Raw genomic sequence first — 20,615 nt, forward strand, 5'->3', positions numbered from 1 at the left:
TCAAATTTTTGAACAACAATAATTTATACACCAGCAGGCATGCTATCGAAAGTTTCTTAAGTATAGTCGTTAGATATGACTTGAGAGATGTCTTTTGAAAGAACTTAGGATGATCCTAAGACAGCTCTTTTAAAAGACAGACATAGTTCTAAGCTCTTTTAAGGATGTCCTTAATTGGATAGATTTAGGAGATTCCTAAGATATTTCTTTAACATTCTAACACTACATGTATACTAGTACTTTGTATATAACAAAAAAAATTATAATAGGGACTTAAGTTTTTTTTATAACTTGTACACTTAAATTAGAGATGTGTAATTAAATAACAAATCTCTAACCGCGAAAATCATTTCTTATTGGATATTTAAAAAAAGACCACCCCCCCTCTCCCTCGACTTTTTATAGATATCACATGTCAATAATACTTGTATATTAATTTTATGTAACTAAAAATAAGTAATTATATTTGATTAAAACAAACACATAAACAGGTATTTCTTTAGACGTCGCGCACAGAATTGGGGCTAAAATGAGCCCCAATTCTGTGCGCGACGTCTAAAGAAATACCTGTTTATGTGTTTGTTTGTGACGTCAAAATAGTGTCATTCAAACACTAAAAGTTGACGTTCAAGCATTGCGAATAATTGATTTAAAAATCTACATGCATAACTTGACCCGGACTCACCCGGTTGAGAGTTTATTTATAAATCGACAATATCTAATATGAAAACGACACGGATGAATTGAACAACAATTCATCCGTGTCGTTTTCATCATCTTCAGCATTATATTTCAAAGTGTGTAGAATGTTTTCTAATAAACGTTTAAAGTACTGAAACATCACATTCAGGAATGTTTTCACGAGAACCATTTTTTGTCTTATCTTCTTTCACAATCTTTTTTTTTCTTTCATTTTTTTTTATCAATTTCTTTCTGCTTGTGACAGGTTTGTATTAAAAATTCCAAGTGTACTAGAAATTCATTTTTGAATTTTTTTCATACGTTGTCTATGCGTGAAAACGTTAAAAATTTAATGCATAACAAATTAGAAGAGACATTAATTTTTGCTCCGTTTTCTTAAAAAAGGTACTTCTTTTTTATTTTTTTTAAATATAAAATTTTATTTGTTTACACATTTCAAAAATAAGATTTTATTTTTGAACAGTTAAGCCTTCCATGTAAAACAGAATAGAGCTAACATCTGTGATCTATCTATACGTCCTGTAAAATATCATAATACGCTTCTTGTGACATTGTAACAAAACCGACTAGACATCAAAATCACTATACCGTACTTGCTTATAACTTTACAGAAACATTTGTCCTCTTCTTGATTTGAACATGTCATTTATTATTTTTATTTTACCAAAAGATCTTGTTATATAGTAAAATTCTTTACCAAACATTCCATCTTTCCTTGTTACTTGTCAAAGTCACGGCAATTAAATTACGGAATGCTTTCATTTTTACGAACAGTCGGAATCGATCACTATTGGAAATTTATTAATGAAATGTACGACACCATCACGTTGTAGAAGCTATGTGCAAATTAGTGGGAAAACCCATGCATCCAAACCGAAAAAAGAAATGACTAACAAGAGGCCCATGGGCCACATCGCTCGCCTGAGCACATTGGCTAGTAAAAAGCAGAAATCAGTTCAGTATTAAGTTTACCGGGAGGGGGGGGGGACTTAAATTTACACTACCTCAGGATGCTTCCGTATCAATATAACTAATCATGGCTTTTCTGTTTTTGAGCAGAAGAATTTTAAAGATTTTTTCCCTGTATATTCCTATGTAAAACTCTGATCGCTCATTGTTGCCCCACCCTAGTTTTGAACAAATATGAATACGCACTACCTGAGGATGCTTCTATAATAATATGCTCTTTATCTCCACCCCAAATCCCCAACCCCAACACCCCCCCCCCCTCCATCGCACCCCGAGCTAAGGGAATACAACATTTTCGATAATTGAATGTTTTTTGCTGATCAGAGGTCTTTCTACCCCCTGTTGATTTGAGAATGGATGGTAGATGTATCCGAGTTGTACGCGGAGAACAACATACAATCAACAAACCGTTCGGTTGGTTAAATGATTCCGCCAGAAGGGTGCAAGAATATGTCACTGGTCAAGGAAAGTAAACCAACTTTGTGACGTGTGTATTCACAGTTCTCTGCTAGAAAGGTCGAGAAAAATCCTTGCTCACTCGTCCTTACATGTAATCGGCAAGCTTCAAAAACTAGCCATCTACCAACTTAGGTGACCTATTGCTATCTGTTTTCGTCCTTCGTCGTGCGATGTGCGTTATAACATTTTAACATTTTCAGCTTCTTTTCTGGAACCACACAACCAATTTCAACCAATTTAAGCTTATAGCATCTATGGGTGAAGGGGAGTAAAAATTGTGAAATTCATGGCCTCTGCCCCCCTGGAGCCTGAGGGGTGGGGCTAAAACCATCAAATTGATGCATTCTTTAAAAATCTTCTTCTTTACTCATGTAAATCAAGCAATCAAACTGTTGTCATGGTTGTAATAAGCACTGAGCTCTCTACCAAAATTGTGAAATTCATGGTCCCGGTTCTGGTGTTAGGGCAGGGCTCTGTTGAATATATAGTGCATTATTTCTTTTTAAAAAAAAATCTCCTCTGCTCCTGGGTATTCAGGAAACAAACTAAATGCATAGTTATGATGAAGAAGGGCGTCTATTCCAAATTAGTGAATTTTATAGCCCCTGGGTTCAGGGTTCTGGTGTTAGGGCGGGGCTGTAATGATTATATAGTGAAAATGCATTAATTCTTTGAAAATCTTCTCCTCTGCTCCTGGGTAGTAAGCTAATGAATTAAGTACATAGTTATGATGAGGAAGGATGCCTCTTACAAAAATGTGAATTTGATGGCCCCTGGGTCAGAGGTTCTGATGATGGGGCGGGCTCTAATGGTTATATAGTGAAATTGCTTTAATTCTTTGAAAATCTTCTGTCAGGTAAATTCATGAGATCAGAGTTTGTTGGCAAGAGTTGGTAAAAAGTTGTATTATACTTTATCAAAGTGAACAAGCAATCAGAGAGACAGGATGACTAGGGGACATGTTGTAGTAAGTGAATAGTGGCAAATTGTATAACCAAGTCTCTCTTTGTGTACTTAATTGTAGCACCGGACAAGTAACAAACACATATCTGTATATATTGAGTATCTTACACACTAGGAAAGTGTCCATTGTATTTGTATATTTTGCATTCATTGTCATTCCTATAAGACTTTTGAAAACCAAGTACGATCCCAAGAAGATCAAGGTATTTTACCAGATTTTTTAAATTCTTGGGCAAAATAGCTTCACCTGTCAGTTAATTTTGTTTTAAACTTCTATAGATCACTATTAAAGTGTTGTATTATACTCAGGTGACCGTTAAGGCCCTCGGGCCTCTTGTTTCTCTGTCCACCCTAAAATTAAAATCTATCCGAGAGAAACACAAAACTAAAACACACAAACATTATTAGAATAATTACATTATACATTTTCTCAATATCGTTTGAGAATTTTCTTAACATCGTAAACAATTTAGAGAAAAAACTTACATGTGTATTAAAATCAAATTCTTTGGTACAAAACTTACAAAAAGAATTTAAAAATGAGATACCGATCTCAACTGAATAAGTTGTTTCGCAAATATTTGTACCAATTGTTGCATGTGTGGATATTTTGGTGCGTTTTTTATCCATCTGCGGACGCTAAACATAGGGGAAAAAAAAACTTGGAAAGGCCTAAAATTATAACAGTCATTATTTCTTTTAAAACGGGTCCAACTAAAGCTAATATGAAGCCATGTATTTAAATTTGAGCAAACAGTGTACATTCAAAAATAAAAAAAATAAATTATTATCCCTCTTCGATATACTGTAAATATTATGATTTTATCACAATAATTAATACCCAAACTGTTGGTTTGATGTTTTAGAGGCACTAATCTCTGAACCATATTCATGTATTCAGTTTTCACAATATGAATTAAGAATTAGTAAGATATTAATTTTATCAAACATTGGAATTTCTGATTTAAATTATCGCAACCAAAGCAATAATTTTAAGCGGAATTGGTGTGTATGCCTAATAAATGCACAAATATCAAACTTCGCCACTTCAAGGATAGTAATTGTTGTTAAGCATATATCTCCAATGTGAATAATAACATTTGTATCAATAGTGAATTGACGAATATTTGTAATATCTATAGACACAGGTACTTGTCTTTTCAACTATGAAATGCTACATGTAATTTGCTTAATGTACATAATTTTGAAGGAACAAATCATTAAAAGTATTTGCTTTGAAAGAAAAGTTTATCATAAAATACATTTGACATATCCATAACGTTGTCTGAGAGATATTGATAAACAGATTAGTATTTTAAGGAAGGGTGATTCTTGTATAAGAAAGATAACTCCAATAATTCATAGAAAAATTTCATCTTCAACAATGGTTGTCCCTTTGATTTACTTACTGTCCCTTTGATTTACTTAACTTTCCAGAAATTCGTTTAAAATTTTTAATCTCTATCTCTTTCTATAAGAAAATTGCCATACTTGTAGAAAATTCCATTTGGGCACTTTCCTTCTAAAATAGCGAATAAAAGTATATTCCGAAGCAAACTGATTTCAACTGGCGTTGAGATTCATGTTTATATTTAGTATTGTGATTCTTTAGTGCTAATATCATGCAAAAAAGTGATTGCATGCATTAAATTAAAGTTAACATGATCTTTGTAACTTTTCTGCAAAAAAAAAATAAATAAATAAATAAAAATAAAAATAAAATAAATAAAATAAAATCAGCCATTAATAGAAGTGTTTTGTTGTGAAAGCAGACAATCTTGTATAGGAGAGAGATATAGGAAAGAGGAAGAGGAGGGAGAGAGAGATAAAAATGATTTTAAAAATGTCAATTATTAAAAACCTTTTTATAAAAATATTAACTGATACTATAATAGCAATAGCTGCAACTTATTTGAAGATGTTCTCAGTTAATGTATGGAAATGTTCCTATACACTGAGTTCCATTCGTGTAAATAATATGAACCTTAAACGCAGTTTACATGCAAATGTAATTGTGAATTTGTAACTAGGGGGCATTGACAAGATATTTATATCCATAAGACTTGACATTGACACATATTTTATGTTGGCATGGTTTTTGGACTTTATGAGAGAAGCCAGTACACTTCTATTGCGTGTTTTTACAGTCGTAAAATAGATGAATGAATTGATCGATGATCGAAACAGTGCGAACGATCAGTTATAAGTTTGATTGGCTGTCCTTTACAGGGGTCCTGATTTCTGATTGGTGCTTTCACATCTCAGTATAAATATACTCATTTGCGGTGAATGAGTTATTAGTCTAATGTAATAGGTATTTTTACCTGTTATTTAATAGCTTCACATATGTACACAACCAAAAAAAAAAAAAATCCACGTTGAGAAACATTTTGTTCTACTTTTTTATTGAAAAGTAAATATCGTATAGCGTACATGCATATCATCATGCACCAATGTGTTAATATAATAAAAGTTAGGCTGCATAAAAATATTTTTGAAAATCAACCTTTATTTTCAAAAGTTCCTGCACAGGCACCTCCATCATATGGGTAAATAAAGGTAAAAAGAAAAGCTTTACGATGCATATATAGCATATAGTAACAGAATAATTTACCGACAAGACATATCAATGGTTTTCTTTTAAATTCTGATCCTAATTTGTTATCAAAGAAGATTTTTTTTCCCCTAAATTACGCACATGTACTACAAAACAATTTTATTACTTTGAAGATACCTGGTCTTCGAAAGTAGTAATGGTTATATTGTATGATTGCAGAAAGGTAGAATTTTGAACGTCATAGAAAGTTTATAATAAATTTCTAAATATATTTTATAAATTTAATTATATAACTAGAAATTAAATTACTACCAAAATAGGTTCAAAAATACATATGAATCAAGACATCCATGTTTTGTTTGTATCATCTGTCCGTAATATACCCTAGCAAACTTTTTGTTTGCTAACGTTTGCTGAAGTCTAAAGAAAAAAAAAATATGTACCATGCATTTTGGTGATCCACATATCTTTAAAATATTGCACAGTTATATATAATTATATTAAAATTTGCAAAATCTTCCTAATTACTGCTATAAAAGTCAGCAAAAACTACATTTCATTCTGATAATCCAGGTGTCATTATTCTCCGTCACTCCTTGATTACATAACCTCACCATACTAGTATAATCACGAGAACAGAATTGTATGTCAATTTCTAATTTTTAACCAATATTGAAATATCTGGCGCTTCCTAGATTTTGAATATTGATTCGCGTGTTTCAGTGACAACACAGATACACTCTCGATTCCTCAACAAATACTTTTTGCACTAATGTCAACTTTTTGTAAAGCTTAAATTTCCCCTAAGAGTTCAAAATATTATATAAATATTCTTCGTATATTCACAGATCATTGAACGGGACAAAATTTAATAAGACTTCCGCTTTCATGCTTCCATATGCAATAACTCCAAAACAATTTCTTCCTTTTTTCATTTTTAGTTGTAGAAATTAAAAATTAGACTTAAACAATCAAAAGTGACGACTGGAACTAGCTTTGCCTCTTTTCCTAGATGTACATACCAAACCTCACCGGAAATTTACATTCCCCTCAGAAAACCTGTTCATATCTAGTGTTGCACATCCTACCTATTATATAACACGATACGCTTCAATTCTGCGTGACGTGGGTAGCAGACACGACAGTTATACGTCATAATTTATAACTTACAAGACATCTGACAAATTACTTATTATGGTGAGCATAATAATTTTTAACAACTCCAGTCAATGAATGACGCACCAACTGCAAAAATATCCAAGGACTCACGACTTTATCTATGTCGCTCTGACTCAAGTATTCGGTTTTCACTGGTCAGTTTAGGATGAGTAAATTGCATTGATCGTAAAATTACATAACAAACAGCAATTTTTACACGAACAGTGCATCAAGGGGAATTCCCTGGCAAAAAAATATGTCCTATATAAAGACAGTGTCCTTGATTTTAAAACATCAGTTCTCATCCAAAGCTTACAATGAAGTCACTGAAAATTGTTGCTGTTCTTATTTTGTCCATTGTGGGACTCACACATGTATCTGCCCAAAACAGCAACTCTAATCTTCTAGGGTCCTTGTTGGTTGGAGGTCTAGCTGGTTGGGGCATAAACAAATTTGTCGAGAAAAACAGAAGACAGGATGCCATAAACGATGCTTTATTGGCTCGGTCCTTCGGATTACCGGATCCTAGATTTGGTGGATTTCCCGGTGGATTCGGCAGACCACCTGCGTTTGGACACCCAAGAGGACATGTGTACGGACGAACTGGAATGTGTAAGTATTTGTACAATGTATAACCTCTCTCCCTCTCTCTCTCTCTTACTGCTAAAGACTTCCTTACAGAACACATGATAGAAAATTACTGATTTAATTTCGAATTGTCATACATTTATATCAGGAATTACACAAGTGTCCATGGAAAAAACATTAAACATCTCCATCTATTTAGCAGCTCGGTTCAGTAAACAATTTTTTTTAATTAGCATTTAATTGTCTGTGTTTTAATTGAAATATTGCTCTACTTTCAGGGTAGAATGCCAAACAAGTAACGGAAAAGTTGCACCCAGTTTCCTTGTCCCACGACGCAGGAAAGCGGAAACGAATGCCGCACTGTGAAAATGTCCTACGTGCCAAATTTAAAAAAAAATACATTAAAGAATATGTGATCATATTCAGGGATGTATTTAGTAAGAATGAAAGGAATAGTTTCTTATTTGAATTAGTACTTAGTTTAGATCATTTCCTAAAACATGTACTTATAATAGTGTCATAGTCCCATTTCAATAATGTAGATGTAGATGAATAATTTATTATGTGTACCTCATGTAAAAAAAAGATATATATTTATACAGATTGTTAACTTGCACATTGTTCAATTCCTTTTTTTAATCACGCATAGTATATGTTATAATAAATAAATCTAATAGCAAAAAAGATCGAAGTGAATCGTTGTTTTTTTTTTTTTGTTACGATAAATAAATATTAAACAGCAAAAATTGATCGTCTTTTGTATTATGAATACAGCGTATTAGTATGAAAACTATGTTAAAGCGCTCTCTTGCTCTAAAAGCGAGGAAAAGTATACAGCATTCAAAGCGGAATGTCAGACTACTCTCTCATGGGTTTGTAACATTTTGGTATTTCTTCCGTTTGTCTGTCAGCGACTTAAACTTAATCTCTGAAAGAAAACTAAAATGAAGATCTTAAATTTTGTTAGATGATAAAGATGTCCAGAAGGTGTGTCCTGAACCAAGGTCTATTAAAGAATTCGAAAATCAAGCCCAATAAATTGGAAGTGCAAAATTATTTTAAGGTCCACAACTTCTTTTTACTGAAAAAGAACCAAATATTTTACAGAAGAGTTGAAAAATCTTACATAAACACAGATCGACATTTCATAAAAGGCTCTATTCATGAAAGTCTTCTTTACTCCCTGTTACATTTGTGAATAAAACAACAAATATGCTGCTTCAGATGAGAATATATTAGTGTTTATATTGAACATAATTTTACTAGTTGTATATTCACAACTTGAAATATTCTTCTGAGTACTATCTTTTAGCTGAGACAGGCTATTGACAAATAAGTTGATATTACAGGGATTTCAACTTTCATTTAAATTCAGCATTTTAAAAATTCTGTGGTCGCTATAATGACTTGTTTGCAAACACAACCTATCTTTTGGTCGCATTTTGACTGATATATTTCCCACTAGTTATTAGGCCATTGCTTTTATAACAATTTGACTGCGAATTACTACGTTTACCTGATCTTTACAGAGGGATCACGGCTTTTTATCCTGTTCACGATTTATATATCCTGGGCACGATATATTCTTTACTAGATTTATGAGTTAATTGTGTCTCCTTATATGCAGACTATTTGAAGCAGAATTTATTCAAAAACTCCTGCATTAAAAGAAGAAATCTCTTGCTATGGCCTTCAATTCGACTTTTAGATACTAGTATATCGACGATGTTTTATCATTCAGTTTCATTCCTACAATGATCTGATATATCTCACTAAACTCGAAATAAAAGACGCCGCAGAGTCCGAGACATCTGTTTCGTATTTTGATAGACATTGATGGCAAACAGACAACTTTTTATGATATATGTGATGACTTTAACTGTTCTCCCTTACTCATGTAGCAATATACTAAGGTTTATCTCATAAGGATAAACCAGGTTATTTCGTGCAGTAATTGCTTGCGGATAATTTTAGGGTAAAAGTACGGTAACTCTCCTGTTCCCCTCTGTCAAATTGGTGTCCAAGCTCCTTAGATCCAGATTGTATTTCTATATCTATCCCATCTAAGTTTATACTGCCATATAACTGTAATCGGCGCATCCATTTGCCATTTACATATTTAACTATACATATAATAATAGGTCATGACAAGTACGTCAAACATAATGAAATCGTTGTTTTTATTTTTGAAAATTGTGAAGGTCAGGTTAGTAGGGTAATGTAAATATCTCATAGGTTTTCCGTTCAAATGGTTAAATGGTCACTAAATAACAATATCATCTGCATGTGGCATCTCTTGATCCGATGCGCAAGAGCATGTTCGAACAATATCTCGAAGGAGGCAGGCTATTGACAAATAAGTTGATGATACAAGAATATCAACAGTCTCGTTTAAAGTCAAAATTCTGCAAATTCAATGACTTTGTTTGCAAATACAATCTGTCGTTAAGTCGAATGTTGACTGACGTATTTCATGCAGAATTGTCTATGGATTTTTCAGTTCTACCTGATCATGGCAAGGAGCACACGGCGGGTGTAACCTATCAATACAGAATGCTTACTCCTCCATGACACCTGATCCCACTTCTGTTTTCAGAGTGTTAGCTCTGCTCATAAATGGACCTTTGATATTGATCACTGTTCGTTATCTTCACACTTCATTTTTGATCCCTTTTCGTTATCAGCTTTTTTCATCAAAAATACTAGTATATTAAACATCAGTTTTGTGTTAAGGAAAATTGATATCCTGATACATGTTATTGTCTGTTTATATTATGTTCAAAAACAAGATCTTTGGATTACTTATATAAATCTAGGCACTGAACTGAATTTTCGGCAATGATATCTAATATTCTTACGGAAATGAAAGAAAGTAATTCGTCGATAACCGAACAATTTTCAAATTTTTCGGTGATGCAATGCAACCTTCTGAAAGACAATCAGGTGTAACTTTTCCCCACAAATGTCCATATTGGGAATGGGGGGGGGGAGCTAACGCTACATTGAAACAAAATGATCTGAGATTTTGAGTGTGTTCTGTTTACAACTGGATCTGATACACAAGATCTACCGCTTATACATGTATTTTAAAATCAATGCAACGGGTTTTCTTTTTACACTTCCTTAGAGGAAAAAAAGTAATGACTTATGAGTTGAAAACCCGTTGGTTACTAGCAATGGTAGTTAAGACACATATTCGAACTTACAAAACAAAACAGAGCGTTCCTCTATATTATAATATAATATATGAGCTATCATGTCTCTTTCAGACCCACTAGAGAAGAAATTCCAAGTTCATATCCTAATCATTATCATAAACTGCAGACAATAATGAGTAACACTGCAGTTATACAGCACAGTTAGTTTGAATGCAAGTTTACATGTAACTTCATGTAGTTAAATCTATAATTTCATAAGGATTCGACTGATACGCTTCCTGAAATATACTACCTGGGTGAAAAATATCATCACATGCTTTCATGATCTTTTTATTGAAATACATGTTTATTTATTTAATAAACGTATAAAATAAAAAAAAGTGTAATATACCATAAAGTTAGTAAAGATATGGTATATTTCATCCATCTTTTTGATGTTACCTGTATTTTTTGCAATGTTCTTTTGATTTGATCTATTTGGTCATAACTATATGATTGACTGTTTCCAAACATTCAAAAACATGATATCCATTGTGTTGTATTATTAAGATGGAAAGGGAAAATAAGGCGTAATATTAATGTATTTATGGATCATTGGCGATCAGTGTTATGTATCGGTGGTCACAATGATCGGTCAACAGTCATGAATTGACTAAAAGAACCAATATGTATCAAATAATGACCAAAATTCCCCAATGTTTCCGCCTTCGTCCTATAAATACAGGACAAACAGGGACAAATCATTTCCTCCCAAACTTTGGCAAAGATGAGAAAGATTCTGGCCTTAGTTCTTGTACTGTCTATTCTGGGTATTAACCATGTGATTTCACAGTCGAACAACAATTGGTTGGGTCCTGTGTTGCTGGGCGGGGCTGCCGGATGGGCACTGAATAGTTACATAAGGAGAAATAGAAGACAGGATGCAATTAATGATTACTTATTATTCAGATCCATAGGTGGCGGGTACCCTTACCCCCCGCTGTGGAGACCCTATTACAGGAGGCCATTCTGTAAGTTATAGATCTCTCTCTCTCTCTCTCTCTCTCTCTCTCTCTCTCTCTCGTTAAAATACTTTTCCAGTTAAACATTTTTTTTAAATTAGGTATCTTTTTAGTATGCACAAACATTTATGAACATTTTGCTGTTTATTGCCAAACCTTCTATATAATCACGATTCTTTATGGTCAACATAAAATTTCTGTATTAGGACTTCAGTTTCGACTCTATTATAAAGATTTGCTAATATTTTTTATCATTGTCATTTTTGGTAATGTTTTATCTATTCGTTGTATTACAGGGTAGACAAGAAATGAATCCTAGTAAAGCTGGCTACCGATATAGTGGATTTTACTACCGGTATATTCGGAATGAATACTAAGTATGTCACAAATAATGTGTAAAGTGTGAACAATCTCTGTACAGATGGATGATAGTAAATACCCTTGCTGAGAAATCATTTATTCACAAAAATGTGTCCATTTACATATCCATATATTTCTACTGCTGTACAAGATTATTTATTTATTATATACTGTGTCGAGTATCAGTGCTGATTACATTCATACTTACTTATTCCCCGAATGGATTTTATTGTTCGAGCCATGAAATATAATTATTGGTGCTTAAATAAAATGTTTTGAATTTCCTCGAAGATTTGATTTCTCATTTCTCTCTTGTACAAATTTTACATATACAAAGGCTTGTGAAATAAAATTCTCATATGTGTTTACTTTTCTTACATACTCTATAGCATTGTTCTTTGATTTTGGAATGACAGGGATGTGCATAAAATGGCCAAGTTAAGAAAGTTTAATCTATTGTAATTATACCATCACTTTTTCGAATGTTCTTTCCTGTGCACGATTGTCAATTAGACTTTCTTGTCAAAGATTTTCTCCTACGTTTTAATTGGCAGCAAAAACAATTCTGTTTCCATGTGGAGACGAGAAATAAGGTTTAAGATGCTGTATGTGACCTTTATTTTGTGTTTAGATGATCAAATAAAGCAGGTTTAGATCAGGTTTAATCTCAAAACAAATCCGAAAATAAACACAAGACATACGAGGGGTTATCAAAAAGTGCGTGGACTGATGCGATAAAATTAATACTATGTAGTCTGTGTTAACAAAATTTATAAGAAACATAAAACAGCAAAAGTTTAAGAGATGTTGAAAATTTTAGCTCGATACGTTGATAATTTTCCAAATTATTCTAAAATAAAAAAAAACATTATATGATCTCCCGGCGCTGTCGCCGTTTAGTTTCATGACGTCCGAAAACGTCATTGTTTCTCATTGTCCGCTCTCTCTACCTCATACACTTATCTTGATGAGATTACCTTGAGTTAAGTAAGGACTTAAGCCCGTCTTGCTCTTGTTTATATGACTTTATAATGTCATGAACAGCTGCTTTCAATGCATATAATATTGTAAATGGATCTATACAAAGGGAAAGATCGTCACTTGATTATGCCAGAATACTTAATTTGTTGATGTTCAAATTCTACCACACATGATCAACGTCACTTTTCGACGTGACTGACTTTTGACACCCTGACTACAAATCGAAATTAACTGTGCATTTTTCATCTCTCTGAATCTTTTTGGGCATTTAAAAACAAATACTCTGGCTGGAAAAAGAAACCCCTCCCCCTTTTTGACGTCATTTTCAAGCCTTAATTTTATGGACACTCCATATAAAATTTTTGATAAAATTTCATAGAACGTACAGAATGGGGTAAATATTGCAAATTTTACAGAACAATTGTGTGGTATTACATGTCTGAAATAACGGGATATTTTGATGACAAATGCTCATATCAAAAGAGTTTTTCTCAGTTACACTCAGGTAGAAAAAAACGTCATATTTGAGGTTGCGCCGCCTGGACATACCATTGCTTACAAAAACATTAAAAAAAAATTATTTAAAAAATAAAACTTATGATTTATGGTTTATTCTATAATTAGAAAAGATGATGCTAACTATATGTTTAAAAATTCATTGATGTACCTAAAGCGGTTTTAATCTTATGGCGCTAGTCCACGAACTTTTTGATAACCCCTCGTATATCTATCTACAGAGATGTGTCTTCTGGGTATTCATATCTATAAACTAAATTGATGATGCAAGTGTTCTTTGCAAATCAGTTGATCATGTATTAAGTTTTTAAGAGCCAGTTGTGTTAAACGTCAAATCCACAAAAATAAGTTATAGTTTTACAGTTGATAAACTAGTTTATCGAAGTGTAAACATAGCTAATAATCTGCAATACTATGGTTGTAAACTATAGTTTACGAATGATAATCCAAGTGTATCTGCCTGTGAATAAGTGGCATTAACAGTTTTCGTTGATAAACATAAATTTTCATTTGTAGACTATACTTAGCATTCGTTAACCATAGTTAAGAACTGATAATCATAGATTCACTAATTGTGAAACTAAATTAATCAAATAAAGTATGTTTTTGGCTCTAAGTCCTATGTTGACCAAAAATAGATAGATACTTGACAAGAAAGTCGTGATTCGGTTACTGCATGCATGTGTACCAATAAAGCGGTACAATTCCATATAGCAAGCAAAAGTCCTACATTGACAAATTTCAAATATGTTGAGTTAATGGATGTAAACTACCGTGTTGTCATACCTTGAATGCTCTTTGTGATCTACAAAATGCTGAAGATGCAAACTATAAATGAATAAATTTTGGAAGTGACCTTTACTATCCGATAAAGGAAATAAGCAAAAGATTTTGACCACCATAGATATCGTATAGAATCTTTTTCAAAAATATCTTGACTATTGGTTCTCAGAAAGGCAGTTGATTTTCCTTTAAGGATCTCTTTTTAGAATCACGAAAGAGGTCATGTTATTCCTGAGTGTAGCCTCTGATTTCAAGTATGATTATGGTCTAGTCTGATATACACAATTGGACAAGTAAAAATGTCTAAGTGTATCATATCTTTACAATTGGAAGTACAAAATTTACAGCATAACTAATTTCTGTTTACTATCACCATGTAAATTATTATTATTTTTTTTTTTGAAATAATGTGCCATTAATTCATTCGATAGTATTATCTGTTACAAATACTAAAAAGATAAAAGAATTCATTCAATTCAATTAAATTCTTTATTCTCTCAAACCAGATCACTGGTATAAGAGGTACATATATACACAATATATACACAACTTGAAAATGTTAGGATTTCTACAATATCTATTTTGGAGAAATATTTTTCCGTCTTTTGAAAAGTACTTGCATTTTATAAGATGATAAGATAATGGAATTCATCACCAATACTTTTATAGTCACAAATGGTACATATTCTTGAATTTCTATCAATATTATCCCATCTACCTGTTTCCATTGGCAAATAATGCTTACATGTCCGTATTTTTTTTAAGTATAATTCTTAAATCTTTTGGTAAATTCAGCAAATAATTTTCAAGATGAAGTTTGTTTTAAAAATTCTATTCACGTAACTACATTTCTTCAAATGAATTTCGATTCCAATTATCTTTAGTAATTATCCAGTCTGAGTGGAGACATGAATCTAAATTAAACTTCATAAATACATCATGAAGTAGGCCTATGTACAAAGGTAATAGTTACATGTATTTCCATGTTAGGGAACAATTTCAAATGCATGTACTGTAGTTTAAATACGGTGGCCATAAGGATGGGCTACCTTGATCATTTAACTATTACATCAAATTACTAGCTGCTGGTCTGTAGCTCACTAGTCCGGAAAATTGGGATTGACGTCCAAGGAGATACGGATCCATGCATTTAAAACGTGAATACATGTATCCATTGCACACGTGCACGATACTCGAGTTTTATTATATACCCAACTGTTTGTCACTCAGTTTTACTGTTGAATTTACGCAATCACGAGACGATGTGATCCGACGTTCCGGATCACCACACTGTGGTTTCCTGAATCCATATCACCCCTCTCTGAAACTGATGACGTAGTACACAGATAAATGACGTTTTTATTCTCGCGCATCAAAAAGTTCCTTGACAAAATGGTTTGTTTAATGGATAAAAGTTATGTAATTGATCCAAAAAGTTTTTTCTTTTATCATATTTTGCTAGTTGTTAAGGGGTATATAATAAATTTATCATTATAACAGTAACTTGATCCGAAGAGCCGTATCACGTCTCGTTGACAGGCGCGGATCATCAGATCAAACTCGACGCTTCGCGTCTCGTTTGATCTGATGATCCGCACCTGTCAACTTGACGTGATACGGCTCTTCGGATCAAGTTACTGTTATAATAATATATATATATCCCCGTATTTTTCAGCTGCTTTCTCAAAATGTTACTAACTGTTTGTTCCTAACAGTCCTTTACTACGTCTTCAACAAAACACTCCCCACAATTGTTGTTTTAAAAGGTTTTTCAACTTTCTGATAAGAGTGATTACTCTTTGATAACATTCTTTGAATATTGAAAAAGGCAGACACAATAATGTTTTAAGGAAATGGGGTTTTTGTAAATTTTGTGAGCAAACTGATTTAGAAGATGGTCTTCATTTTATTCTGAAATATCCATTTTATGTTGAATTGAGAATAAAGTATATTAAGCGGTTTTATTATATAAACCCCAGTGTCTTCACCTTAGTGTGGAAAATACAGAACTCAATAACCTAGGAAATTTTAGTACAAGCTGTAAAATTAAGAAGTTTCATTGTGATGTAATGGAGCCTATATATTAATATATATTTCTTATAATGTGGACATTTCATTTACTATTAATAACTCTCATTGGGATTAATGACCATTATTCCTTTATAATATTGTCAAGTTAAAAAGCTATTTTATATATATATATATATATATATATATATCTATATCTATATCTATATATATATATAAAGCTGTTATATGTATGCTAGAATTGTGTGCATTTTAATCACATATTTGATTCCTTTAGAAAATCAGTAACATGAATTATTGCCAAAACAGCGACTATGATGATTCTCACAAAAATAGATGAATCCACAGTATAACAAATGTATATTTTTCATTCAATGAATTCATAGTTAAATAGACTTAACAGAAAAGCATATCGATCTCGCACTTTGTGCTCGGTTGATATGCTTTTCTGTAAAGTCAACATACCTATTTATCGGCCTCATAAAAGGACTATATTTGCATAATATATGCATAGACTCGAACTTAACATACATAGTTCGTTCACCCGTTATGCGATTGTTGTATCTAAAAAAAAAGTTCCAGAATACTTTGTTTCATTTTCTAAATGTTCTTGTAATTAACTGGAGACAAGACTTTCTTTCACCACTTATTTTTCATTTAAAATGCTCACAACTTCAGAGTAATGTGTATCAAACAGGTTTTTTCCCGTCTCAGGAAGTAAACAGTATAAGATTGAGGGGTGAATAAACATTCTGAATAACTTGTAGGCATAATAATAATACAAAACATATACAATTGCATAATGTCGATTGATTACTTGATCTCGACACCTAGAGGGAGTGACGTCACATGACTGTCAATGCACAACCAGCATTGGTCATAACCTAGGTCACAAAACTGTCCAGTCCTAGCCAATACAACACAGAGGTTTATCATAAAATATTTCCGCTTTGGTCATCCATTTTCTCTATATATGCCTTCACCACAGCTAAACAATCTTCAAAAGCATAATACACTCTGAAATATCAACATCGTCAACAAAATGAAGAAAGCTTTGGTTCTGATTTTTGTTCTCTCTATCCTTGGAGTAAACCATGTGTCTTCTCAGTCTAACAATAATAATTTGAATACACTGCTAACTCTAGCAGCCGGGGGTGTCGCCGGATGGTTAGCAAACAAGCATGTGCAAAGAAACAGACGACAGGACGCCATTAACGAAGTTCTTCTAAGGAGATCTTTTGGTGGTTACTTTGACCGTCCGTACTACAACAGATTTGGTGGCGGCTTTGGTAGTGGATTCGGTGGAGGTTTTGGTGGAGCACCCTGGTACGGATCCGGAGGTGGCATTTGTAAGTTTTTTTTTTTCATGACATCTATGTAATATTTGCACTAATATTAGTTTATCATTGAAATGCTTATCTGGAATTTGCACTTTAAATGTTGCAGGCTTGAACCTAGAGCATAGTCAAATTTAAAAGAAATCGTCCATTTCTTCAAATTGGGAGCTTTCTTGAAACTTTAATCGATTTTGAACTTCGTAGACTGCTTTTTACACGAATCTCACATTTAAAAACAATCCATCCTTTAATATTCAACATTTTATTTTACTTCAAAATGCATCCACCAGAGGATTATCTAGCGATTAATCGGAAATCTTTCCAATCATTCAACAAACAAATAATATCTAATAACTATATATATACTAGTATCTCTTTCATTTTTGTTGTTTCTATTTAAAAAAAAAGATTTCTTAACATTTTATACAATTCTACTTTCAGTTTAATAACATAGGAACTAGAAAACAACGATGCACACCAAATTTTATCGGAAGGCATGTGGTGGCCATTGTGTCTATTCAACGTGATTATATTTCCTGGAAAACTTTGCTTTTTACTGTTCAGCAAGGTTGTGAATGACTCAAACCACCGTCAAGAATAGTGACTAAGAATGTGACATTTTAACCGTGAACTGTGATCATCCATTCCAAAATCAAATATTTTTTTTAAATTTTTTATCCATATTCATGAATACAAATCAATTGTTTTCATGAATATATTAGCCGTTATATATAGATACATGTACATGTAAATGTATTCATGAATATATTTATATTTTATTTATGATTATTGTTATACTTTTGATACATATCTGTTATTAAATAAAATAATATTGTCATGAAACAAGATTCTAAATTTCTTTTGTATGAGGATTATAAACCGGTTATTACCATACACAAAATGATGTTGGGGCCTTTGATATGTATTTTTCTGTAGATCAACATGCAGAAAAAGACGAATTCTCTCGACTGAATGTGTGTACCGACAAGAATCATTGCATATATTTTTGGCTTGATTGACAGAGAAAGAATGCCCATGGTGATATTGGACAAGTGCCCAAGATGCACATGTCACACATGACAATAAAACGATAAAATATCGATAAAATGCTACATTTTTATATAAACCTAAAATTAGTGAAGCCTGCGAGAAGCACGTGCAACCATGATGTATATACGGATATTTATTGATCACTCTTGTCCTCTGATTGTGATTTAATAAGCCTCTCTGGGGGAAAAAGCTTTGAACAGTGATTCAGTATTCTATGATAAAGTCTTCAAAAATTGTACACATCTGTATTTTTGAAATGCTTCTTAAGATAAAAAAAAAAAAGGATTGAGCAATGAATGGTTTGTATGGGACATTGTTTTACTGAATCAATATTTATTATGATGATTTATTCATCTGATTCCCGATAATTTCGGGAGTGGTGACCATACTAAAACTGTTTGAGTGACTGTGTTGCTATTATTCGTCAATATTTACATCCATGCACTGAATGGTTGTTGTTAATCAACATTTTCCTCTCTAGTTAGGTCCTGTTTCTTAAAGTCATCTTAGTTCACTCAATCTATCATCAAACAACAAATTGCAACAGAATTTCCTTTGTTATAAATAAACCCTAGAATGCACAAAAGAAATGTAATAAAAATCTAACAAAATCGGGCATTGTTTTGGGGTACGCAATTTTTCTGTGAGAATTATTATAGGAAAGGGGTATAACTCTTGTCATTTTAGTAAAATTTGGTTTAAATGTTTGTGCATTTTTCTACTTTGAAGAAAAAGTGAAACAAACTGTATATAATGGCATTTATAGATGCAGTTAAAACTTCTTTACTCAGCAAAAATTATAACAGATGTTTAGGCTCATTTCAGAGTGTTTTACATTTCTTTGTCTCATAATGATAAAATTTTAGGGTAGAAGTTATCAAAACATAGATCAAATTTTGTCTCTTAATCTTTATGGACTTTTTTCTCATTATATTTAGTATTTATGTAATGATCAATGCATAACTAAATATCAATCTAAAAGGAATTTATGTATTTTTAGTCTTTTCTAAACTCTGTATTCATTATTCAATAGAAAATGCTACCATAAGATTTCAAAATTAACAAAAAAAAAGTATGAATTAAATTTAATTCAAAACATCCATTTCAAGTTCAAATTATCTCTGTGGAATAATGATCTGTTCAACTGCATCAAAAAAATGTTTAAATCAAATTACGATTCCATGAAAAAGGAATTTTCTTTTGAATACCTCAGCAAAGCAGTGGGTGGATTTACAGAGTTATGCTCCTTTTCTAAGGTAATTCCCATAGGTAATAAGATCATGCCCATGCAAACCATGCTTTCTTCTCAGTAGATCTTCTTAGATTTTTTACTGCATATATTTTGTACTTGCTAGATTTCATAAAAAAAATATCTTTTGCAATTAGTTCGACGTCGGATCAAATTGACTGGAGTATCTCTTTGAAATAAGTGTCAAACTGTATCGAATTCATGGCTCTTTCCATCAATGTGACAGATAAATCGATAATACAAGATTTTGCTTTTTTTATCCACTATGAATAAATGATTTTATAAACAATAAAATGTCTTTCTTTCTTTGTCTTTGGGTAATGTATTTTTGTCTGCAACTGTTTATCCGCGTATTGGCAAACAAAAAATACATTATATTGTTAAGTAATGATTGTTAATAGATTGATCGTTAAGTAGTGTACTAAATATAGTGAGTTTGTTTTCTGACCGCCTTTTACCTGTCGTTATATCGAAGAAAGTCTCATCATTTGGAAAAATGGTATGCAATTTATTCATGAGATTGCTCCCACGTGATTTACTTCTCATTAATATTCATAACATCCTGCATAAACTCCAAATTCCATTTCTTTAATTTTTTATATTAAAACCTGCAAGTCCGTTTCGTTTTCTTTTTTTTTCAAGTCTCCGTCATAGTTATATGAGTAGAATTTTGTGTGATTAACAGTTGACAACACATGATACGTTTTTTTTTAAATATAGGTCACACTCATGCAACAAATTGCTGTTTACAAATTA

At 32.2% G+C, this 20,615-nt stretch overlaps 1 protein-coding gene and 1 long non-coding RNA gene across 2 annotated transcripts; both read left to right on the forward strand.

Annotated features, from left to right (window-relative positions):
• Positions 1-7,097: 7,097 nt before the first annotated feature.
• Positions 7,098-7,764, forward strand: LOC133183740 (uncharacterized). Its single transcript, XM_061318653.1, has 2 exons — positions 7,098-7,420; positions 7,675-7,764. The coding sequence occupies exons 1-2, from the start codon at positions 7,126-7,128 to the stop codon at positions 7,677-7,679; spliced, it is 300 nt and encodes a 99-aa protein (XP_061174637.1). The 5' UTR covers positions 7,098-7,125; the 3' UTR covers positions 7,680-7,764.
• Positions 7,765-11,499: 3,735 nt separating this feature from the next.
• On the forward strand, positions 11,500-12,200 carry LOC133183741 (uncharacterized). Its single transcript, XR_009720716.1, has 2 exons — positions 11,500-11,564; positions 11,852-12,200. It is a non-coding gene; the product is annotated as an uncharacterized LOC133183741 (long non-coding RNA).
• Positions 12,201-20,615: the final 8,415 nt, after the last annotated feature.

This window comes from Saccostrea echinata, unplaced genomic scaffold (assembly GCF_033153115.1).
Source record: "Saccostrea echinata isolate AGI-Se365-2 ecotype Australia unplaced genomic scaffold, CSIRO_AGI_Sech_v1 ptg000009l, whole genome shotgun sequence".
NCBI classification, from domain to species: Eukaryota; Metazoa; Mollusca; class Bivalvia; order Ostreida; family Ostreidae; genus Saccostrea; species Saccostrea echinata.

Excerpts from the sequence above, each read along its gene's own strand:
- LOC133183740 (XM_061318653.1), top strand. The coding sequence starts at position 7,126 with ATGAAGTCACTGAAAATTGTTGCTGTTCTTATTTTGTCCATTGTGGGA.